This window comes from Podarcis raffonei, chromosome 14, assembly GCF_027172205.1.
Source record: "Podarcis raffonei isolate rPodRaf1 chromosome 14, rPodRaf1.pri, whole genome shotgun sequence".
NCBI classification, from domain to species: domain Eukaryota; kingdom Metazoa; phylum Chordata; class Lepidosauria; order Squamata; family Lacertidae; genus Podarcis; species Podarcis raffonei.
The window spans coordinates 47,544,023-47,568,424 of NC_070615.1; the positions used below are offsets into that span (position 1 = coordinate 47,544,023).

The 24,402-nt window shown below is 50.6% G+C and overlaps 2 protein-coding genes across 4 annotated transcripts in view; one reads left to right on the plus strand and one right to left on the minus strand.

The window, feature by feature from the left end:
* The window catches only part of RAI1 (retinoic acid induced 1), a 220,479-nt gene extending 205,878 nt beyond the window's left edge, over nucleotides 1-14,601 (minus strand). For both annotated transcript variants that reach the window (XM_053366188.1, XM_053366187.1), the window contains exon 1: nucleotides 14,498-14,601. The gene's annotated coding sequence lies outside the window, so the exon portion shown is untranslated. The remainder of the gene's footprint in view (nucleotides 1-14,497) is intronic.
* LOC128402198 (atherin-like) lies at nucleotides 13,554-20,079 on the plus strand. 2 transcript variants are annotated; one of them, XM_053366204.1, is made up of 2 exons: nucleotides 13,554-14,695; nucleotides 19,784-20,079. In XM_053366204.1, exons 1-2 carry the CDS (start codon nucleotides 14,141-14,143, stop codon nucleotides 19,940-19,942), a joined length of 714 nt encoding a protein of 237 aa, XP_053222179.1. In that variant the 5' UTR covers nucleotides 13,554-14,140; the 3' UTR covers nucleotides 19,943-20,079. The 2 variants fall into 2 exon arrangements, with proteins under 2 accessions (XP_053222179.1, XP_053222180.1); XM_053366205.1 differs by lacking the exon at nucleotides 19,784-20,079 and adding an exon at nucleotides 15,403-15,872.
* The last annotated feature ends 4,323 nt before the right edge of the window (nucleotides 20,080-24,402 follow it).

The following is a 24,402-nucleotide window of genomic DNA, read 5'->3' on the forward strand; positions in this document are numbered from 1 at the left end:
TGATTTCTGATCCAGTTTGAAGGTAAAAAGCAGGGGCAAATGGAAAATCACTCAGACCAGCGCCCCAAAAGCATGAGACAGGCAGAAAGCTTCTAAGACCTGTGGTTTTTTAGGCACTGGGAAACCAGAATTGTGGGTGGGTCCTTAGTGTGAACACTACTGTACGCTTGTGAAACATGGGCCACTTATAAACGGCATCTCCAACTCCTTGAAAGATTCCATCAACGGTGTCTCCGAAAAATTCTACACATCACTTGGGGAGTCAGGTGAACTACTGCCAGTGTACTGGGAGAAGCAAAGATCGCCAGTGTCGAAGCAATGATTCTTCAACATCAACTTCGTTGGACTGGTCATGTTGTGCGGATGCCTGATGATCGTCTTCCAAAGCAACTATGCTATTCCAAACTTAAAAATGGAAAGCGTAATGCTGGTGGTCAACAAAAGAGGTTTCAAGACTCTCTCAAGGCAAATCTAAAAATTGTAGTATAAACACCCACAATTGGGAAACCCTGGCCTGCGAGCGCTCCAGTTGGAGAACAGCCTTTACCAAAGGTGTCATGGGCTTTGAAGACACTCGAACTCAGGACGAAAGGGAGAAACGAGCTAAGAGGAAGGCATGCTTGGAAAATCCCCACCGTGATCAACTCCCGCCTGGAAACCAATGTCCCCACTGTGGAAGGATGTGTGGATCCAGAATTGGCCTTCACAGTCACTTACAGACTCATTGTAAAAACCGTGCTTATGGAAGACATCTTACTCGGCTACGAGTGATCGCCAAAGAAGACGTCTGAGCTAGATGAAGCAGCAGCCTGACTCAGGGCAACGCAGTTCCGTACGTTCAAATGCCAGATCCAGGAGCACCAACTAGCTTCCAATGTGTGCATCTCTTTGCCACTCTGCTCATGGTAACTGGCTGCCCTTGCCCCCATCCGCCATACCTTCAGGAGGGCCCATAACTCGGTGGAAGGGCACATCCTTGGCATGCTAAAATTGTCAGGGTCAATCCTGGCATTCCCAGTTGGAAGGGTCAAGGTAGCAGGTCATGGGAAAGACCTCCTAGAATGAGAACTGTAGAGTTGGAGAGTCCAGAGGGACAAATGCAACACAACTTCCTAAGTTATCAAAGACTATTCCAGGAAGCCCTAACCATGACCAAGGTGGCAACTCACATGAGCGTGGCACCCTGAGACCCTTTCCCCCAGCCCAGTTTGCCATGAGGCCCATGGAAACGTCCTGGCAGGAGGGGAAGGAGGGGTGGGAAGGAGGGGTGGAAAAAGATTGGGGAACTGGGAGGAGCCCAACCCAGAGGAGGAGACCCGGAGGAGTGGGAAGGGATCAGGACCTCCTCTCTCATTGCACCAGAACTCCTGGAAGCTGAATGTTGGAAGATTCAGGACAGGTAAAAGAAAGCAACCCGTTCCCAAAATGTCTAGTGAAACTTTGGAACTCACTGCACCAGGAGGCAATGATGCCCACTGCCGTAGACTGGCTGGACGCAGAGGAATGGTGGGAGGAACCAGCTGGGGAACCACCACCACCCCAAGGGGAGAAGACTCAGAGCCCGGGGAGTGGTGGTGGGACAACGGTAAGAGGTCAGAGAGAGGAGAGGGAGAAGAGGAGAGGGAGAAGAGGAGGTGTCGGAAGATGAAGGGGTAACAAGGCTTTTATGCAATCCTACTTAGAGTAGGGACGCAGGTGGCGCTGTGGGTAAAACCTCAGCGCCTAGGACTTGCCGATCGCATGGTCGGCGGTTCGAATCCCTGCAGCGGGGTACGCTCCCGTCATTCGGTCCCAGCGCCTGCCAACCTAGCAGTTCGAAAGCACCCCTGGGTGCAAGTAGATAAATAGGGACCGCTTACTAGCAGGAAGGTAAACGGCGTTCCGTGTGCTGCGCTGGCTCGCCAGATGCAGCTTGTCACGCTGGCCACGTGACCCGGAAGTGTCTGCGGACAGCGCTGGCTCCAGGCCTATAGAGTGAGATGGGCGCACAACCCTAGAGTCTGGCAAGACTGGCCCATACGGGCAGGGGTACCTTTACCTTTTACTTGGAGAAGGGGCTTGAACCTGCAACTTTCTGCATGCAACACAGCTGCTCTCACACTGAAGGCCCAAGAACCAATGGGATTTCTCCTTTGACAGAAAGATCCTTCCTGTGGACCGGCTGAGTTTTGCATTAATTCTCCAGCCCCCGGGAGCTGAGAAAAAGCAGCTCTCTCCTTTAACTCTGGAGCATGGCACCAAGTTAGGGACAACGCAGCTCCTGTCTTGTGCACCGGCTCCTGCACGAAGGGTGAGATCCAGTCAATTAATTGTGCTCGGGGTGTGTGGGGAGAGCGAAAGCAGGGGGGAAAGTCTGTCTTTATTGCCCTTTCATGCCTCCGGTATAGATTTTCTCTGCTCATCTCAAAGGGAGAATGAAACCCGGCTTGGCCTTTTTACTTTTACTTTTAAAAAGCCTCCCCTTCGCCCCAGTCCGTCTGATTTTCTGCAATCTGCTGTGTTTTGCTGTGCAGAGATGTGCGGAGGTTTTTTTTTAAAGAAGGGCACAGGTGTCATAAAGGCTCTGGGAACGACTTCTGCTCTGAGCAAGAGCTGTCAGAGCCCAAGCCTTAGAGAGCAACACCTGAAATGGATGCAGTCAAGGTCACAGACGCCGGCCTATTTGGCAAAGTGGCGCAAACCGAAGAGGCCTCTGCGCCCGACAAAAGCAATGTCTCCCGGCAGAAAACAACCCAGCCCGCCTGACTGAAGGCCGTTTCATGACGGTGGTGGCTGCTAACGTGGGTCGGCCCGGGCTGCGTAGACTACAACTCCCAGCAGGCAATGTGCCATCTTGATTTGAGCAGCTTCAGCAGCTGCCGAAATCAAGATGGCACGGGGCCTGCTGGGACTTGCAGTCTCCGAGAGTCAGGGCCTACCCACCTCGAGACGGGTCCACTTCCGTGCAAACAAAATGGCTGACTGGCAGGGTGCGATCGGGGCCTTAAACTTAGCCGGTCGGCTTGTTTCGACATCGACAAAAGCAATTAAAAAAAGAGATTCGCCGGTATTGTTTCAGCTGGCATTGATTTGCACCAGGAGATATCTGGAGAATGGTTTGTCTCTTTCGTTTAAGGATGCCGAGGGAGTCGTACCGCCTAACATCTGAAAGCTGAAAAACAGACACACTCGTTTGGCTTGAGTGTTTTTTCAACTGTGTTCCGGGGACCTTGGGATTCCTTGAAATCTGCTCCTCCAGAGCAAGGTCAACAACAGCAGACTCGCTTCCATCGCAGGTAGCCAGTCCACAGCTATTGATCCACCGCTGAAATGGAGGAGGTGCATGCCAGGGTGCACTCTCGAGGCCAGACAGCACGTGACATTAATTGCATGGAAGCAATTAGCATAGACATTAAAAGAAAAATAGCCACCAGAGAGACTTGTTAGGACGGAGGGGTGGGGTTGATTCTTTGCCCCTGGGATATGGCTCTATTAAAACATCCACTGCGCCACCCACACAATAGCTCCCTCCAGACCTATGTCACGTTTGAATCTTCTGCAAGCCACCTTGGAGATCACTGGATCGAAAGACGGAGTATAGATCTCCCAAGCAAATAAATGCAGCTTAAAAAGCATGAAGTGCAAGGCATGAAAGGGAGACGTCTCCTCAGCAGAGATGTTGATGTGGTTTTGAATCGATTTATTATATTTCTTTGCCGCTTTCCCTTCAAATGAATCGCAAAGCGGCTTTCAAACAATAGAGCCATCACAAATATAGAAGCATACGTAGGATGATGAACAAACCATCAGTAAAGCGATCACAAACATCGGAAGGGATTTGCCAAAGGTATAGAGTCTGAAAATCGCTGCAGTAGGAGAACAAGGAATTTCACCATTAGACGTGGATCTCAATTAGCAAAATACAGAATTCAGGTTGAGTATCATGGTTCCTGCCTTGCTGAATCCTGCTGAATCTGGCAGTTGTAACACAGTCAGCTTAAAAAAAAAGAAAAATCTGTTGAAAACAACCACAGCAGGCTAGGATATTTTCATTGTTGTCATGTTGAGAGGCATTGGATATTCTGCATTATTGTTTATTATTATTATTTAGCAGCGTTTTCACAGTCTTATTCCTATGCATTTACATGCCCCCAGTGTCTTCTTTAGCCAGTTCTTGCCATCTCAAGTCCTACAATACAGGGTGCAAACGAGAACAAAAGATACGCATAGCTGAGAACAGTAAAAGGGCAGTGCAACTTCTATACTGCAAAACCCATCATGCACCGCGACAGCCAGCTAGAAAGCATAACAAGGACAACTGCGCTTAGTAAGGCTACAAACCCTATGATGCACCGACCTGCAAGTGAAAGAACATGCAGAGAAACATCTAGGGCCTTGAGTTAACGCAAATAGCTGAAAACAAGGTAAAACCAGACACCCTGCAGGAACCAGCCGAACGGAAATCTGCACAAGTCATCAACTTATAAAACATGGGAGAAACAGGCACACAGACATAACCAGCAGGAATTAAAATTGGGCGAGAGATTTTCTGCAGCCATCAACTGCCTTTCTACCTCTACCACCACCTGCCCACCCTGGCAAGAGTTTGCCAGGTGGACCCCATGACTCAAAGCAATTAAACCAGCTATGTAATCAATGAAGACCACCAAGCGAAGACCCTTAGGCAGGTAGTACCTTGGCTTTGTTGCAACTGCCTCTGCTACACATGGATGGACCTTCTGTAAAACTCAGGCTGAAGATATCAATGTGAGCTCAATAGGATAAGGGGAAGTAGGATGTAAGAAAACAAAGGAATGCTTAAAAATGCAAAATGGCAACTCTAGAATGGGAGCTCTTGGGGTCTGGCAACACGTGGATATAATCAGATAGGATCTAAATGCCTGCTATCTTGAGAGAAGAAACTCATGTCTGCAAGGAACCTTAGTAGGGCATTAAAGGTCCAGTGCTGAGGGCCTTCTGGCGGTTCCCTTGCTGCGAGAAACTAAGTTACAGTGAACCAGACACCCGCCCTGTGGAACGCCCTACCATCAGATGTCAAAGAGAACAACAACTACCAGACTTTTAGAAGACATCTGAAGGCAGCCGTGTTTAGGGAAGCTTTTAATGTTGAATAGGTTATTGTATTTTAATATTCTGTTGGAAGCCACCCAGAGTGGCTGGGGAAACTCAGCCAGATGGGCAGGGTATAAATTATTATTATTATTTTATTATTATTATTATTATTATTAAAGGAGGCCAGACATCTGCAGACACGCTTCCCACCAAGCACGGAAAGGAATAGCCAACATGGTACCCTTGCGATGTTGCTGGATTCCACCTCCTAACATGGCCAAGGGATCATGAGTGATGGGAGTTGGGAGTTCAACAAGATCTGGAGGAAGACACTAGGCTGTGGAAGGCTGATCAGTGGAGGCTGGTCTACTGGGGCAAAGACAGCCCCGCCCCGCCAATCTCAGTCTGGCCTTCAGCCACCTTCCTGCTTTCTGAATTGCACCCAGTCTAGGGGGCAGCCCTGACTGCCAGCTTCCCCTTATTTCCTTGTTCTGGCATTGCCCCTTGCAGAACTCAGCAGCGAGCAGGAAGGGGGCCAAGCTAGAATCAGTGGGCTCCAGAGCTCTGAATGGCATGGGCTCCACCAGTCCTAGAATCAGAGTTGGAAGAGAAGCATTAGGGTCACCTGGCCCAGCCCACTGCAATGCAGGAATCTTTTGCACAACGAGATTAAGAGTGGTCACCACTAAGGCTGGTGCGTGTCTCCAGGAGGATGCAGGATCCGAAACACTTTTACATCACCTAGTAGGATTTTTATTTCCTAGGCTAGTTTCGGCTTAAGTTGCTCAGTATTCACCATCCAAGCCAGCTCGGGTAAGACGAATGTCTCGATTTATATTGGTGCATCATTTCTGTTTCTTATACAGTGGTACCTTGGGTTACATACGCTTCAGGTTACAGACTCCGCTAACCCAGAAATAATACCTTGGGTTAAGAACTTTGCTTCAGGATAAGAACAGAAATCGTGTGGCGGCAGCGCAGCAACAGCAGGAGGCCCCATTAGCTAAAGTAATGCTTCAGGTTAAGAACAGTTTCAGGTTAAGAACGGACCTCCAGAATGAATTAAGTTCTTAACCCGAGGTACCAGTGTACCTTGCTTTTCGAACAGCTTAGTTCTCGAATGTTTTGGCTCCCGAACGCCGCAAACCCAGAAGTGACTGTTCCGGTTGGCAAACGTGCTTTGGAACCCGAATGTCTGACAGGGCTTCCGATTGGCTGCAGGAGCTTCCTGCAGCCAATCAGAAGCCGCACATTGGCTTCTGGACATTTTGGAAGGCGAACGGACTTCCAGAACGGATTCCGTTTGACTTTCAAGGTACGACTGTGTATTGTTTGTTTGATTTGCAAATGGCCTGATGAAATACCCTGCTGCTGCACTTTTCGGTGATTAGTTTTTATTTTATTTTATTTTGAAGCAACCGTATATTGAACCAGATCTTTCTTCCGCCAAGCCCAGAATTCCCTGCTCTTAATTGGCAATGGCTTTCAGGGACTTGCGAGCAGCCTTTCCTAGCCCTGGACCCTTTTAATTACAGGTGCTCAGGGCTGAATCTGGGGCCCTCTGTATGGGAAGCATGTATGATGACAACCGAGCGATGGTCCGTCGTCTTATTGCTTTTCAATGGCAGCATCAGCGATATTATTGTGCGTTGCCTAGACAGTGCTAAAAGCCTGCCCGCTCTCCGCCTCGCCACCTTTTGCGACGCAGCCTGGCACTTCTAGGTCTCTTCCGGAGCAAGATCAGGCTGCTCTGCCGTGCCCTACTGAGAGAACCTGATGCCTTGCTGCTTGCATGCTGGGTGCGCAGCGCCTGCAGAGAGAGGGAGAATGTCTGGTGAGCTCCTGTCTCTCCGCTGGTGCAGCCTGTGCACGTAGGTCAGACAGCCTGTGCAAGGGAGGACGAGGGCAGCAAGCGGCAAACAGAAGGGACCTGGAATGAACAGCGCCATCGGAGGCCATGCGGCCTGCATGGCTGCAGACATCTTGCTTTACGTATTTATTTCAAAAGAAGGAATATACTGCATACTCTAGTTATCTCTCTCTTGGACTACTGCAATGTGCTGTATGTGGGGCTACCTTTGAAGGTGACGAAACTACAACTAATCCAGAACACGGCAGCTAGACTGGTGACTGGGTGCAGCCGCCGAGACCACATAACACCAGTCTTTAAAGACCTACATTGGCTCCCAGTACGTTTCCAAGCACAATTCAAAGTGTTGGTGCTGACCTTGAAAGCCCTAAACGGCCTCGGCCCAGTATACCTGAAGGAGCGTCTCCACCCCCATCGTTCTACCCGAACACTGAGGTCCAGCACTGAGGGCCTTCTGGCGGTTCCCACACTGCGAGAAGCCAAGTTACAGGGAACCAAGCAGAGGGCCTTCTCAGTAGTGGCACCCGCCCTGTGGAACGCCCTCCTATCAGATGTCAAAGAGAACAACAACTACCGGACTTTTAGAAGACATCTGAAGGCAGCCCTGTTTAGGGAAGCTTTTAATGTTTAATAGACTATCGTATTTTAATATTCTGTTGGAATCCGCCCAGAGTGGCTGGAGAAACCCAGCCGGATGGGTGGGGTATAAATAATAAATTATTATTGTTATTGTTATCATCATCATCATTGCAAATGGAAAAAAAACAAAAACAAAGCCTCAAAGAGGTTTACTGGAAAAAATTAAGCAGTAAGGTTACCGGGAAAAACAGTTCATAGAATCGTAGAGTTGGAAGGGACCCCTAAACGTCATCTATTCCAACCCCCTGCAATGCAGGAGTCTCAACTCAAGCATCCATGACAGACGGCCACCCAACCTCTGCTTGGAAACCTCCAAGGAAGGAGAGTCCACAACCTCCCAAGGGAGACTGTTCTACGGTCAAACAGCTCTGTCAGAAAGTTTTTAAGCAACTTTTGAAAAGCTTTAAGAATCAGTGATAAGCTAAACACAGATCCGAGCACAGGTCAGTGTTCTAGATATCTGGGTAAAGGTAAAGGTACCCCTGACCATAAGGTCCAGTCGTGGACGACTCTGGAGTTGCGCGCTCATCTTGCTCTATAGGCCGAGGGAGCCGACGTTTGTCCGCAGTCAGTTTTCCCGGGTCATGTGGCGAGCATGACTAAGCCGCTTCTGGCAAACCAGTGCAGCACACGGAAACGCCGTTTACCTTCCCGCTTGAGTGGTACCTATTTATCTACTTGCACTTTGACGTGCTTTCAAACTGCTAGGTTGGCGGGAGCAGGGACCGAGCAACGGGAGCTCACCCTGTCGCGGGGATTCGAACCGCCGACCTTCTGATCAACAAGCCCTAGGCTCTGTGGCTTAGACCACAGCACCACCCATGTCTGGGTAGGTTTGTCCAAAGAAAAATGTTTTCAGCAGGCAGTGAAGATGCTTGCCTGATATCAAGAGCCAGGGAGTTCCACAGTGTAGGCGGAGCATTAGGGGACTGGAACAAAGAAGCTGCCTTATACCAGGTTAAACTATTTGTTAAACTATTTGTTCATCTTGCCCTGTAAGGTAAAGGTAAAGGACCCCTGGATGGTTAAGTCCAGTCCACAGACAGCTTTCCGGGTCATGACTAAACCGTTTCTGGCATAATGGGACACTGTGACGGAAACCAGAGCACACGGAAATGCCATTTACCTTTCCGCCACAGTGGTACCTATTTATCTACTTGCTTTCGAACTGCTAGGTTGGCAGGAGCTGGGACAGAGCAACAGGAACTCACCACCGTCATAGGGATTTGAACTGCCAACCTTCTGACTGGCAAGCCCAAGAGGCATGGTGGTTTAGACCACAGTACCATTGGTGTCTCGCCCTGTACCACCTACCCTGACTGGCAGCAGCTTCCCAGCGTCTCAGGCAGAGTAGGGTCTTCCCGCCCCCTGCTGTTCGACCCCTTGGAAACATAGGCTCAGCACTGACCTACAGCCCCTCGTTAAGGAAGGCGACTAGGCGAAAACATGCTTGGGGGAAGTTGATTAAGTGGGTGTTGCTAGGGGTACGTCCATGGGCCCCAGAATTTTTTTGTGTGTGTACGCCCCCCCCAAATGTTTCTTGGTGTGCAATGAATTCAGAGGAAACCGAATAGAGAGGGTGATCTCGGTTTCTGGGTAGGATATTAAGTTGGGGAAATAAATTAATTTAAGAGGACTTTATCTAGAGATGATTTGGGCTTAATGAATGGGACTAATTGAAAAGGAATTGAATTGATTTGGAGCAGGATCTGTTGGGAAATTAATTGGGGACAAATGAATTGAGTAGGAACTGATTTGGGATGATTTGGGGGTGGGGGCAGATTAATTGTGCTTATCTGGGGCGATACGGATAGGAAATTAGCAGGCTCGCCTTGTGCCGCCATTCAAATTCTAAACCTGCGTCTGTACATAGATGGGATGCAAATTTTTGTCCCCTTGGCCCATGCCCGGCATCTTTCGATGCCCCTGGTGATTTGGAACGGAGAAATGGCAGATGGGGAAGGGTTAAGCACAGGCACTCCTACACAACTGCTTCTCGCTTCAAATTCCACCTCCCCACGTGGCTTTGCACTTTAAGAATAAACACCGGAGTCCAGCTGCTCACGTTTGTTGCGACACATTAAGTATCCCCTGGCTCAGCAATTCCAAGTTCAGGACCGCATTCCCAACTTTTCCCAAGAGAAAACAGGGATACCCTTGTAGCGTCACTGCTCTCATGCCCAGGGCCTCTCCGCTGTGCTTTCCCAAAGGCTCTCCTCCAACCATGGCAGGCTGCATTCATGGACTCTGATCTGCAGTAACACTGTCCTGCGCCGATTTTCAAAGCGGCTCCGCTTTCTTTGGGTCAAAAGGTACGCCAAGAAGTGAACGTTCTTGTCCCGTGCTTCGTTATCAGCAAATTGAAATCGACCTCCCCGGCTGCAGGGTGAGAAATGACAGGCTGCGTACAGCACATTGCTCCTTGGGGCTCGCACGCATGAATTTATGCGCACGTCCACTAGAGGGGAGCTGAAGCCTCTCCACACTCGCGGGTGATGCTTCTGGCGCAGGGATGGCTTACCTGGGGCGCCCCAGAATCCAGCTCCCATCTGCCCAGCCAGCAATGACAATGGTCAGGTATAGGACTTAGAATCATAGAATTGCAGAGTTGGAAGAGATTATGAGGGTCATCAAATCCAACCCCCTGCAATGCTGGAATATGCCGCTATCCCATTCAGGGATCGAACCTGCAACCCTGGCGTTATCAACACCACGCTCTGACCAGCTGAGCTATCCAGGGAGCTTTCACCTAGCATATACTTTGAGAACCTAAAGAAGAAAAGTCACTTTATCCAGAGACCGCCTGCATTTATATTGGACTATTCCTGCCTCCTTTTCTTAATGGCGCCTGCTCTTGCCCAGGCTGCACAGAAAAAGCATTTTGGTTCTTGAAATTCGTTCCGATTGTGCAGATAAAATATAACTGATAGAATTCTACAGTAGAGTTACCAGACGTCCCCGGTTTCCGGGGACAGTCCCCGGATTTGCAAATCTGTCCCCGGACAAATTCTGTCCCCGGAATGTCCCCAGATTTGCAAATCTGTTCCCGGGAAACACGGCAGTGGCAGCCTCAGCAGCCCGGAGCCAGCCTGGTAGCGCAGTTGGCTCTGACTGGCTTCAGGAGCTGCTCGCTGCCATGGCACCAGCCATTTTTCCTCGCCGGAAATCCCCATATGATGTGTCTTGTGCGCAACAGATCATATGGGGACTTCCAGCAAGGAAAAATAGCAGGCAACATGGCAGTGAGCAGCTCCTGAAGCCAGCCAGAGCCGACTGCGTTACCAGGCTGGCTCCGGGCTGCTGACTGCCGCTGCCACCGCCACTGCCGAAGGGGAACCGGGGACAGCGGTACAGATCTCCTGCCCCCTTTGTTTTGACCAATCAGGGGAGGCTCAGGAGTTACGGACGGGCGGCCATTGCCCAGTTTTTTAAAAACTGCACATTTATGTTTCACAGGGTGCGAAAGAAGGGCTTTGCACCTTGCCTGGCAGAGAAACCGCACGCCTAGTCACGGACGGGCGGCACGCTGTTGCCCAGTTTTTAAAAACTGCACATTTATGTTTCACAGGGTGCAAAAAAGGGCTTTGCACCTTTATACAATATGCATGTGTGCTTGGGCCCAGGGTCTTTTGCCTCACCATCCCCATGGCTGACTCCCTCTTGCTACTCAGCTTCAAAAAAAATTTTTTTTTAATCCCCAGATTCATTGAAAAAAATCTGGTAACCATATTCTATAGGATGGGGTGTTAGTGCGTGGAAAACAGTCCAGATCCAAGGACCCCCAGGCATGCATGTCCAGATGGTGGAGGTGTCAGGAGCCATCCAGGAATCTTCACCTGGTCACAAGGGGTTGAAATCCAGGTGAAAACTGCACCTGGCTCCTGGCTAATTTTGAACACTGCACCCCAACCAGCCTGGCCAATGTTCAGGGATGGTGGGAATTGCAGCCTAACCACTTGCACAGGACAACAAGTTTCCTACCCCTGGTCTAGCAAGATGGCTTTAAATAAGAACCAGCCAGTTACATGGAGAAGTCTATGTGGTGCCTATTTGGCAGGCTAATTAAGGAACCTCCAGGTCCAGAAGCAATATACCTGAGAGTAACAGATACAGGGGAGCAGGCTCACTTGTAGGGCTCACCTCCAAGTTCTCAGAAGCATCTGGCTGGCTGGTGTTGCACTGGCAGAGGAAAGCAGGTTCGGGTGGACCTTGACCCAAAGCAGCCCTGACGCGAGGCCAGTGGGTGTGGACCGTGTTTACCTGTGTTCACTGAATGGGAGATGTATTTCCTACGCAGGAAGCATGGCCAGGTCAAATGCAACTTTTAAAACCAGCACGTAGATTTGTCACAATGCCCTTATGTGCAGGAATTGTATACACACAGCCAATATCTTTGCAGTTCATGCACACCCACACTGAAGGGTACGCATGTGCAGTCATGACACATGGGCTTTTCAGGAAGGGAAGATGCACAGCGGCCCACAGGGCTGAAGCAACGACACTTTGCACATGCTCAGAAGACACAGTACGGTTTATCACCAGAGCAACAAAAGGCAGTTGTATGCTAAGCTATGTGAGTTGGGGTATCCCCTCTTCAAAAATCTCTTTTTCCAGTTATATTTTGTTAAATTTTCAAAGCTTCACATATACACTCCAATGCATAATATTTTTTCTTTTGTTTTGCCAACTTCCCACCCCGTTTTCCAGTGTTTTTATTTCTCTCCCTTTGTTGCACCTATCTTCTATCTTTTATACCATGACAAAAATACAATAATCTCTCATTCCTTCTGTTGCTCCGAGTTCAAATCTTGCTCATGAGCTCATCGTACCATAGCCTATTCAAAAATCTTGACTCGTCTGAGAACTCAGGGAAGCCTTAGGCAACCTTCCCACCCTCATCTGCCATGTGAGGATAATCTGGTCTACCTTACAGGACTGTTGTGAGCGGTTACTAAGATAATGGGAAGCTATTTTGAGCTTCTTCCCTAAACACTATATGCATGTTAAATTTTATTTTTAAAAATTATGGCATTAACTTTTTTTTTTTGCTAAACCATCCAGAGAGCTTTTGTTAGCTGGTGGTACAGAAATACCGAAAAATAAAATACCTAAGACGCGCTATCTTTATCATCGCCATTTCCTCGCTTGCCGCGACGATGATGGATGTTTATAAATCGCTGAGGCTCACCACAATGCCATAGCACTAGGCAGCAACGTTAAAAACAGTCCCTGAAATTAAAATTAAAAAGAAAACCAAACCAAACGCTGCCTGCGAGCAAACTCATCCTTCTGGGAAAGGGGAATAAATAAATAAACAAAAGCTTTCAGCATCAGAAGAAACGTCTGCAAAAACGAAGCAGCCTGCCTAGCGGGGCACTGTGCTCCCCAGACCACAACGCCGCTGACGCCATCCGCCCCCATTCTGGGGCCGAGCAACGGATTCGGAAAACACCTTCCGGGGCCCAGGCCGAGCTGTGGGGCGCCCTTCCGATTTCTCCGCCTGCACCGTTGCAAGGAAGCCTGCAAAGCCTCTTTCAAAACAAGGCTCTCCAGCTGCAGGCCTAAACCCGCAAGCCCGAAATCACATCTCGCCTGTCATTCCAAGAGGCCCCTTTTCCTCCTTAGGCCCCCTGAGCGGGTTTGTGGGGGATTTTTTCCTTTCCAGCCTCCTCTTGCTCACAAAGCCCTGCCTGAGAAACGGAATACCCTTCCCACCCGACCCCCATCGCTCCCTGGACTGCGGTGGTGAGCTGGTCAGCCAAGGGCAAGGGAGCCAAGGCCTCTGGCGGCACCCACCTGCCCCCTCTGCAAGGATGGCGTTTCGGCTAGGACCCCAGCCGGTGCCAAGGGTGCGAGCCACGTCCCCCATGGCACCGGCTGGCTCCTGGGTACCCGGACTCGTCTGCCCCAAAGCCCTTGGCACCCCACACAAACACACAAAGCCAAGAAACAAGCTGCTGTCTGGTCTCCCCCTTCCTTTCTTCCACTCCCTCGCCACTTGGAGGTTTTTTCCCTTCTGCAAAAACAGCTTTTTCTCTTCCTGGAGGCAAAGCAAAACAAAGCAGCACACTCACCAAGCCTCCCTCGGCTGCTGCTAGGCCCAGCCCCAGATGATATTTTCGCTTGTCTGCATTCCTTTTCTGCCCTCTCTCCAGCGGCTGATCTCTGGGGAAGGGCCCTCTCTCAGCTTGGGACCCCCAGAGGACAGGCCTGGCAAGCGAAAGGTCCCGGGTTCAAGCCCTGGCGAAAGGGCATGGCAATGGGGAAGCCCCTGCCAGTGTCAACAAAGCTAAGGGAGTCAGTGTGGGGCAGATTCCTGGGCTCTTTAGTGCACGACTTGAGGAGGGTATCCCGGACTCTGAGAGTCCTACTCAAGCGTAATTCAAACAGGGCACGTACCACCAAGAATAATCCCACCATATGTTACAACACCACCACCCCCGAGACCACCTAGGTTGCAGCCCACCACCGTAGCGCAAAAGAGGTGTGGTTATTTGATTTCCGTCCTTACCCACGCGACTTGGCCCTACCCTGGATCCTGAACGGATCTTTCACTTGGGTACTTTGGGGGTTGGGGGAATGCGAGAGATCAAGCCAAGGCACCCATCCTCCCCGCATCCCTCTCTCCATCCCGCTCCGTGTACGCATTCCCACGACCGCCTCGTTCCCTTCCGCGTCCATCGGTCGAGCGCCGCCGCCTCCCAACCTCCCCGATCCCCGCGCTCCGTAACGCGCAAACGCCGCTCCCCGCGCATGCAAGAATGCGAAAAATGCGCGCGCGCGTGGATGGCTCTGCGGGTCGATGCGCGCGGATCTGCACCTCCTGGCCCCGGAAGGCTGGTTTGCCCCCTCCCTCGCACCGCGCGATCCTCCCAACGCGCGCAGCAAACGGGTCCAGGAGGACCAGACGTGGGTCGCGGGCACCGCGGCTCTTACCTCGCGTCGCCTTCCCCGCCGCCCTCAGTGCGCGCAGGGAGCCGCCTGCTGCTGTTGCCGCCGCCGCCGCCGATCGCCAGGGAAATCCGTGCCGGAGCCAGCCATCCTCCGAAGCGGATCCCGTCCGCTGCGCGCTGCCCGCGATCCGGAGGCTCGAGAGCGCAAGAGAAATCGGGGAGCAACGGGGAAGGCTGCAAGGTTGGGGATGGGGCGCGAGGGGGTTTTGCGTGGGGGGTGAGGGTCGTGTGAACGGGGAAGGCGAGCCCGGTGCAGCCCCGTCAGCTCGCCAGCTTAAGCGCAGCAGTGGCGGCGCCCCCGGGCCGGGCCCTGATCCTCGGCGGCTCTGCCTGCTGCTGCTTCTTCAGCAGAGCCCGTCCTTGCCATAGCGCGGCGGGGAAGTGAAATCCCACACTGCACAGGAAGAGACCGAGGGAGAAAGAGGGAGGGATGGAGCTGGCGGGGGGGGGGGGAGAGAAGAAAGTTCAGAGGCAGAACTGGATGCTGTCGGAAACGCACGCTCCGATTTCCCCCCGGGGTGGGGGGGCTGGTGGGGGTGGCGGGGAGAGCCAGGTGGCCTTGCCAAGGGCAACAGTGCCACCTGCTGGGGGGCTCGCGGCGCTTCTGTACTCCCCGCCCCCTAAGTGTGGGGGCAGGGAAAGGCTGCTCAGACTCCCCTCCGAGGAAAGCTTGCGGCGTTTTCTAGTTGAGGGCAGGTTTCCAAGCCTGATGAAGAGCGGCTGAAGGAGCCAGGTATGTTTAGTTAGCTTGGAAAAGAGGAGATATGAGAGCCACATGGGCGTAGCCAGGATTTTTGTCGGGGGGCAGAACCTCAGTTAGTTAAATATTTTTATTTATCTCCTTTTTATTTTCCCCCTTTGGCTACACCCATGGAGAGCCGCCTTCAGATATCTCAAGGTCTGTCACGTGGAAGAGAGAGCAAGCTTGTTTTCTCCTGCTCCAGAGGGTAGGACTCGAACCCAGGGCTTCCACTTACAAGAAAGGAGATTCTAACGCCACATCAGGAAGAACTTTATGGCAGTAAGAGCTGTTTGACAGTGGAACAGACTCCTACAAGAGGACGTGGACCCTCCTTCCTTGGGGGCTTTTAAGCTGAGGCTGGATGGCCGTCTGCCGTGGAGGCTTTAGCTGAGATTCCTGCATTGCGGGGGGTTGGACTAGATGACCCTCGGGGTCCCTTCCAGCTCCACAGCTCTATGATTCTCTCCTCAAACGTTTCAGACCCAGCACCCGCTTTTAACCCAAACATGCATTTGGGGACACCCGAATCTTTCGCAGTATATTCTGCAGGAAGGTCATGCTTCTGCAGCGACCCACCTTGAAAGGTTGGAGACCAATAGATTCCTCCCCTCTCCTTTTTCCTGTTGTTGTTTAGTCGTTTAGTCGCGTCCGACTCTTCGTGACCCCATGGACCAGAGCACGCCAGGCACTTCTGTCCTCCACTGCCTCCCGCAGTTTGATCAAACTCATGCTGGTAGCTTCAAGAACACCATCCAACCATCTCATCCTCTGTCGTCCCCTTCTCCTTGTGCCCTCCATCTTTCCCAACATCAGGGTCTTTTCCAGGGAGTCTTCTCTTCTCATGAGGTGGCCAAAGTATTGGAACCTCCGCTTCAGGATCTGTCCTTCCAGTGAGCACTCAGGGTTGATTTCCTTCAGAATGGATGCGTTTGATCTTCTTGCAGTCCATGGGACTCTCAAGAGTCTCCTCCAGCACCAGAATTCAAAAGCATCAATTCTTCGGCGATCAGCCTTCTTTATGGTCCAGCTCTCACTTCCATACATCACTACTGGGAAAACCATGGCTTTAACTATACGGACCTTTGTTGGCAAGGTGATGTCTCTACTTTTTAAGATGCTGTCTAGGTTTGTCATTGCTTTTCTCCCAAGAAGCAGGCGTCTTTTAATTTCGTGACTGCTGTCACCATCTGCAGTGATCATGGAGCCCAAGAAAGTAAAATCTCTTACTGCCTTCCTTTTTCCTATAGGGGCCAATATCTCACCTCTTGTAAACTGCTTTGTGTCTCCTTTGGCCAACTCTTTCCCCTCTTCTTAGAAGACAGCAAGGATTCTAACTTTTTCCAGTCCTCTTGGATTCGCTGGTGAAGCTGCTGAATCTCTGGGAGGTGAAAACAGTGACATATACTCTGAGACAGCGGAGAGCAAATGTTAGAGCAGGGTTGATCTCCGGGTAGATCTCTGGCTAATTTGCAGGGGAGACCCAGGAATTGTTCACATCCAATTGGAGGATGGGTGGCGGCTAACAGATTGAGGTTGAATCCTGACAAGACAGAAGTACTGCTTTTGGGAGACAGGAGGCGGGCAGGTGTGGAGGATTCCCTGGTCCTGAATGGGGTAACTGTGCCCCTGGAGGACCAGGTGCGCAGCCTGGGAGTCATTTTGGACTCACAGCTGTCCTTGATGGCGCAGGTCCATTCTGTATCCAGGGCAGCTGTCTACCAGCTCCATCTGGTACGCAGGCTGAGACCCTACCTGCCCGCGGACTGTCTCGCAAGAGTGGTGCATGCTCTGGTTATCTCCCACTTGAACTACTGCAATGCGCTCTACGTGGGGCTACCTTTGAAGGTGACCCAGAAACTACAACTAATCCAGAACGCGGCAGCTAAACTGGTGACTGGGAGTGGCCGCCGAGACCACATAACACTGTGGAACGCCCTCCCACTGTGGAACACCCTCCCAGCAGATGTTAAAGAGAACAACTACCAGACTTTTAAAAGACAGCTGAAGGCAGCCCTGTTTAGGGAAGCTTTTAATGTTTGATGGATTGCTATATTTTAATATTTTGTTGGAAGCCGCCCAGAGTGGCTGGGGAAGCCCAGCCAGATGGGCGGGGTATAAATAAATAATTATTATTATTATTATTATTATTATTATTATTATTATTATTCCACAGTAGTAACAACTTTCTGCTGAAATGAAGGACAGTGGAGCAGCAGGGAACCAGGAATGGTTTTTATGGGAAAGGACTGAGAGTTCATTTCTGGTACTGAAAGCAGAACTTCCTGAGCCACTGATTTGTGCATAAAAGGAGCTTGCTGGGTTATACCAGTGGCTCATCAAGTCCAGAATCCTATTGCCACAGAAGTCAGCCTTTGGGAAGCTTGCAAGCAGGACCTGAGTGCAAGAACCCTCTCCCCTCCTTTGGTTTCCAACCACTGAGCCTCTTGGGCTTGCCGATCGGAAGATCGGCAGTTTGAATCCCCGTGACGGGATGAGTTCCCGTTGCTCTGTTCCAGCTCCTGCCAACCTAGCAGTTCAAAAGCAAGTAGATAAATAGGTACCGCTGCGGCAGGAAGGTAAACAGCGTTTCCATGTGCTCTTACGTTTACGTCATGGTGTCCTGTTGCGCCAGAAGCGGTTTAGTCATCCTGGCCACATGACCCAGAAAGCTGTCTGTGGACAAACGCTGGCTCCCTTGGCCTGAAAGCGAGACGAGCGCTGCAACCCCTTAGTCGCCTTTGACTAGACTTAACTGTCTAGGGCAGGCATGCCCAAACTCAGCCCTCCAGATGTTTTGGGACTACAACTCCCATCATCCCTAGCTAACAGGACCAGTGGTCAGGGATGATGGGAGTTGTAGTCCCAAAACATCTGGAGGGCCGAGTTTGGGGATGCCTTTTCCTGTTCAGAAGCACATAGACTCTGACTGTGGATCGTTGACTCCAGCTGTTGGACCCAGGGATTCTGGTGCAGAGAGACAACAATGATCTTGGAAGCTTGAAGTCTTCCCACCCACCCTGTTTGAAGAGATGCCAGGAAGCTGAGCTCTTAAGAATCCCAGCTCTAGTGAGGCCATCTTCATAACATCATCCCTCTAAGGCCAAAACTGGGGTGCATTTGGGGTCAGGAGATCAGGACTATGTCAGATAAGAAGAGCCCATACGAAGCATGATTTATGGGACCGCCTCTCCTGGTATGCCCCGCAGAGGACCTTAAGGTCCATGAATAATCATAGTTTAGAGGTCCCGGGCCCTAAGGAAGTCAGACTATCCTCCACCAGGGCCAGAGCCTTCTCAGTGATGGCTCCGACCTGGTGGAATGCTCTGTCCCATGAGACCAGGGCCCTGCAGGATTTAACCTCCTTCTGCAGGGCCTGTAAGAGAGAGCTATTCCGCCTGGTTTTCAATTTGAACTTAGCCTGATCTTTTATTCCCCTTCCTTCCCCCCCTCCCCTTTTTATGAAGATTACCCACTCTGGGATCCCACAGCTAATTCTCCCCTGGTCTCCTCGCTGGCCCAAATAGGACTAATTTAGCCAGCTAGCCCTGGTGATCATCTAATATTTATTGGATGGATTTCCCCCCTAAATTGATTTTTGAATTCTGAATTTATTGTTATTCACGTTTTATACTGTATTTTATGCTGGTTTTTTTTGTTGCATTGATTAAGTGTTTTAAATTTGTTGTTAGTCGCCCTGAGCCCGGTTTTCTGAACCGGGAAGGGCGGGGTATAAATAAAAAATTATTATTATTATTATTATTATTACCTTATACTGAGTCACACCGTTGCTCCATCTCTGGCACCGACTGGCAGCAGCAGCCCTCCAGGGTTGCAGGCTGGTGGCCTCCCCAACCCTACCTAGAGACAGATGTCACAATTGACCTTGAAACTTTCCCCATGCTGAATGACCACATTTGCCCTGCTTGGGGTAAGTTGGAGCACATGCTAAAGACCTGGGAAGTCCACGATTCCACGTGTGAGCGATTAATTTCACTGCACGCAGGTGGTATAGTGAGAATAAAGGTTTATTATTAGAAGGACGCGGGTGGCTCTGTGGGTTAAACGACAGAGCCTAGGGCTTGCCAATCGGAAGGTCGGCGGTTCGAATCCCCGTGACGGGGTGAGCTCCCGATGCTCAGTCCCTGCTCCTGCCCACCTAGCAGTTCGAAAGCACGTCAAAGTGCAAGTAGATAAATAGGTACCGCTCCGGCGGGAAGGTAAACAGTGTTTCCGTGCGCTGCTCTGGTTCGCCAGATGTGGCTTAGTCATGCTGGCCACATGACCCGGAAGCTGTATGCCGGCTCCCTCTGCCAATAAAGTGAGATGAGCGCCGCAACCCCAGAGTCAGCCACAACTGGACCTAATGGTCAGGGGTCCCTTAACCGTTAATTATTATTATTATTATTACTCTGGAGATAAGGCTCCAATGCAGTTCCCACAAGGTCAGGATCAGGCCGTCAGGATGGGCTCCTTGCTCTGCCCATGCATTCTCCTTAGGCACTGCTAACATTTTCCTGCCATCTCTAGCTGTCAGCTTCATCAGTCGAGTCGAGACATCAGCAGGTACCTCCTTGCCATCAGCCGCCATCTGCTTTCCTGTCTGGCTTCAAAAAAGGAAAGATGAATGAGAACCCCGAGCGAGCACAGCTGTTAGAAGCAAGTCAGATACGAGGCGCCTCCCGCTGAGACCCGCAGACGGGTACTGCGTGTGTCTACTCAGAAGTAAAGCCGACTGTGTTCAAAGAAGCACCCTCGGGATTGCAGCCTTCACATTTTGCGGAGTTGAGAACATCAGGAGATGCTACTAGCCCAAAGATGGAAAGCACCAAGCGTTCTTTTGACCAGGGAAGAATGGCAAACCAAACTGCTGGACTGTGCTGAAATGGCAAAACTGACCGGGAGACTCAGGAATCAAGAAGATAATGACTTTAAAAAAGAATGGGGGAAATTCATAACTTACTTAGGAGACCATTGTAAACAAATAAAAACATTAGCTGGACTTTAAAAATAACTTGTAAAGAAATGAAAGACAGAGTGTTCCACCAAGTCGGGGCCAGTACTGAAAAGGCCCTGGCCTTAGTTGAGACCAATCTAACCACCTTGCAACTTGGAACCTCCAGTTGTCATTTGTGGACCTTAAGGTCCTCCGCAGGGCATACCAGGAGAGGCGGTCCCATAGGTACGTGGGTCCTAGGCCGCATAGGGCTTTAAAGGTCAAAGCCAGCACCTTAAACCTGATCCTGTACTCCACCGGGAGCCAGTGCAGTTGGTAAAGCACTGGATGAATGTGATCCCGCGGAGAAGACCCCATAAGGAGCCTGGCCGCAGCATTCTGCACCCGCTGGAGTTTCTGGGTCAGGAGACCCTACAACCTCCCAAGGGAGACAGTTCCACTGTCAAACATCTCAGACTCTCCATTCTTGTATCCTGAAGCCATTGCTACTCCCCCAGAGCAGGAGAAAACAAGCTTTTTCCCTGTTCCCTGTGACATTGAGATAGTTGGACTATCCTATCTCCTCTCAGTCTCCTATTTTCCAGGCTAAACATACCCAGCTCCTTCAACCGTTCCTCATCAGGCTTGGTTTCCAGACCCTTGATCATCTTGGTTGCCCTCCTCTGCACACGTTCCCACTTATCAACATCCTTCTTAAATTGTGGTGCCCAGAATTGGATGCAATCTTCCAGGTGTGGTCTGACCAATTGGGACAGTTGGAAGGTATGTCTCTGGCTTGCCCACAGGCCACACCTCCTTCCCAGGCTGGCTGGAGCGTAGCCTATTCTACAAAGGTTAACATCCCATCCATTGCTATGGTCACGTTTTGCCTCTGGCTCCAGACACCCCCTGGAAGGCAGGCCCAGAAAGCTGCACCTGCGGGGATGCACCCCCTGGCTGAGAAAGGTTCCTCACCCCTCTTTTAAATGGCTAGAGAAGGAGGACAGGCCTAGAAGAATAAAAGATAATATAATTATGATGATGCGGTTGGATTGCCAGGATAAAAATAAAAGGCAGCTGACTGTTTTCACCTTGGATGTTTGTAAAAATGCCGTTCAAAATCTGTTTAAAGGGGTGGGTGAGGAACCGCAGACAAGCAATTTCTACTCAAGGAATGATTTGAGCAACAAAGGAGGTTTTTTTGTTATTAATCAGGACACTGATTCCTAGTACATAATAACCGAAGAATTAGGAAAGGGCAACTCAAATAACAACCTACAGTATCAGCAGATAATAAGTTTTGTAAGTGCATTATTCAGATCAAGGCACACAACAGCATTAGAAAGGTGTTTTATAATCTAATCAAAAGGTTTCATTATCCAGGACAGAACAGATATTATTAAAACAGTTAATAATGGGACACTCTTAGAAGGTCAAGAGGAAGTGTGGCTTGTGGGTGCAGTTTATGGATGAAGAACGGACTGTTTGTCAATGGCCCCAAACGCTTGCAACTTATTTGTTGGTTTTTCTACCAAGTTCCGTGACATCACAGAAGTTCAGCCAATGGCTGGGACTGAGATTCGCTGGCTGCTGTGGAGGTGACAAGGCAATTTTAAACCTGCTGTATATGCAGTGGCATATACGACCTTGCAGGGCCGGCACAGCAGTGAGGCCATGTGAGGCAGGTGCAGGCTCCAGATAGTTGCCTTCTCCTCTGCTGTACACCATCCACCCACTGCTTCTCTCTGGCCTCCTTTTACCCCACTCACTGGGGCAGGCTTGCGAGGTGGAGGTGGGCAGACTGCAGAGGAGCAGGAGACAGGGCTGGGGAACATTTTCTGTATTGCAAAATAGTCTGGCTCCCTGTCCTTCAAATGCTCAGATCAGTCATCACCACTTCCTGCTCATCAAATGACCTGTCTGTTGGTGGGGTGGGAGGGACAATTTGCAACTTCATCAGGGTACTAGGCTGAAAAGCCCCCCCCCAATAGCCCTCAATCTATTATTATTATTATTATTATTATTATTATTATTATTATTAAGCACCCTTTATCAAAAGACCTCAATGATAACACATAGTAAAAAGCATTCTGACAGACAGCCTAATAGTAAAATATCCATAATAATAACAGTCCTCTGCTTCTTGGGAGAAAAGCAATGACAAACCTAGACGGCATCTTAAAAAGCAGAGACATCACCTTGCCAACAAAGGTCTGTACAGTTAAAGCTATGGTTTTCCCAGTAGTGATGTATGAAAGTGAGAGCTGGACCATAAAGAAGGCTGATCGCCGAAGAATTGATGCTTTTGAATTCTGGTGCTGGAGGAGACTCTTGAGAGTCCCATGGACTGCAAGAAGATCAAACCTATCCATTCTGAAGGAAATCAGCCCTGAGTGCTCACTGGAAGGACAGATCCTGAAGCTGAGGCTCCAGTACTTTGGCCACCTCATGAGAAGAGAAGACTCCCTGGAAAAGACCCTGATGTTGGGAAAGATGGAGGGCACAAGGAGAAGGGGACGACAGAGGACGAGATGGTTGGATGGTGTTCTCGAAGCTACCAGCATGAGTTTGACCAAACTGCGGGAGGCAGTGGAAGACAGGAGTGCCTGGCGTGCTCTGGTCCATGTGAGAAACACTCCCCTCTGTGAACATAGCCACGCCTCAGGCTCCACGAATAGTCCATGGGGTCACGAAGAGTCGGACACGACTAAACGACTAAACACCCCCACACTTTCACAGACTGTAGATTATCCAATAGCCATGGACCTGGGTAAAGATGAATGTTTTTTGCCTGGTGTCTAAAGACATGAAATGATGGTGCCAGGTGAGCCTCTCTGGGGAGAGCAGTCAGGGAACCACCACAGAAAAGGCCTGATCTCTTGTTGCCACCCTCTGCACCTCTTGGGGAGCGGGGATGTAGAAAGGGCCTCGGGTGACAAGCACAGGGTCCGGGTCGGTTCATATGGGGAGAGGTGGACCTTAAGGTATTAAGGTCTTGAGCCTTTATAGCACTTTGAATTTGGCCCGGAAACTAATCGGCAACCAATGCAGTTGTGCCGGTTCTGTTTGTGTCTAGTTCTAGTCTGCCTTCCTTGATGCTGCCATAGTCTTAAAAGATAAAGGTACCCCTGACCATTAGGCCCAGTTGTGGCTGACTCTGGGGTTGCAGCGCTCATCTCACTTTATTGGCTGAGGGAGCCGGCGTACAGCTTCCGGGTCATGTGGCCAGCATGACTAAGCCGCTTCTGGCGAACCAGAGCAGCGCACAGAAACGCTGTTGACCTTCCCGCCGGAGTGGTACCTATTTATCTACTTGCACTTTGACGTGCTTTCGAACTGCTAGGTTGGCAGGAGCAGGGACCGAGAAACGGGAGCTCACCCCGTTGCGGGGATTCGAACCGCCAACCTTCTGATCGGCAAGTCCTAGGCTCTGTGGTTTAACCCACAGCGCCACCCGAGTCCTTGCCTTAGTCTTAGGGGAGCCAGAACAATTTGCTGGGGGTGCAGGAAAGGTGGGGAGATGAGACTGCAGAAGTAGTGAACCCTTGGCCCCACGGTCTCATCTGCCCAGACTGCCAGGCCAAGGCGTTGTCTACCCTTGCCTTAAACACAATTGCTTCCAGTTCAGGAAAAGAACCCCACAGCAATTTGATGCTGCCAGCTGCTGTCAATCTCTTCCTGCCCCCTCTGATCCCCTTCTCCAATGGGGGGCGGGGGAGAGAGAAGTCTGATGGTGGGGTTCCAGGAGGGCTTTGAGCCTTTCATTGCAGAGCAGCCCATGAGCTAGACTCGGCTTGCAAAAGGCGCCAAGGTTCCCTTCCCCTGCTAGCCACCGGGCTAGTGTTTCTGGTCGCTTGCTAATTTTGTTTAGCATCTCGACAACAACACGAAGCAACAAACAAACAACAAAGTCGGCTCTAATAAGCCCCAGCCGTGTCACCATAGTAACAGAAATCAGAACCACTTCAAGGATCCTGTTGCCTGGGAAGACGATAAAATGTTTTCCATCAATTGCTGTCGGGAAAGTCACAGCTGATAAGCCAGGCAAAGCCAAAGGGAGGGGAAAGCAGGGAGCTGTATCTAGTGCGATGGTGGGGAGGAGGAGATCTCAGATTAACATGTCCCCCCCCCAACATACCCCACCCCTGGACTTGGGGGGGGGGTAGATGCAAGCCCCGGGAGCAATAACCACAAAGGCGTCCTGTCCTGATCT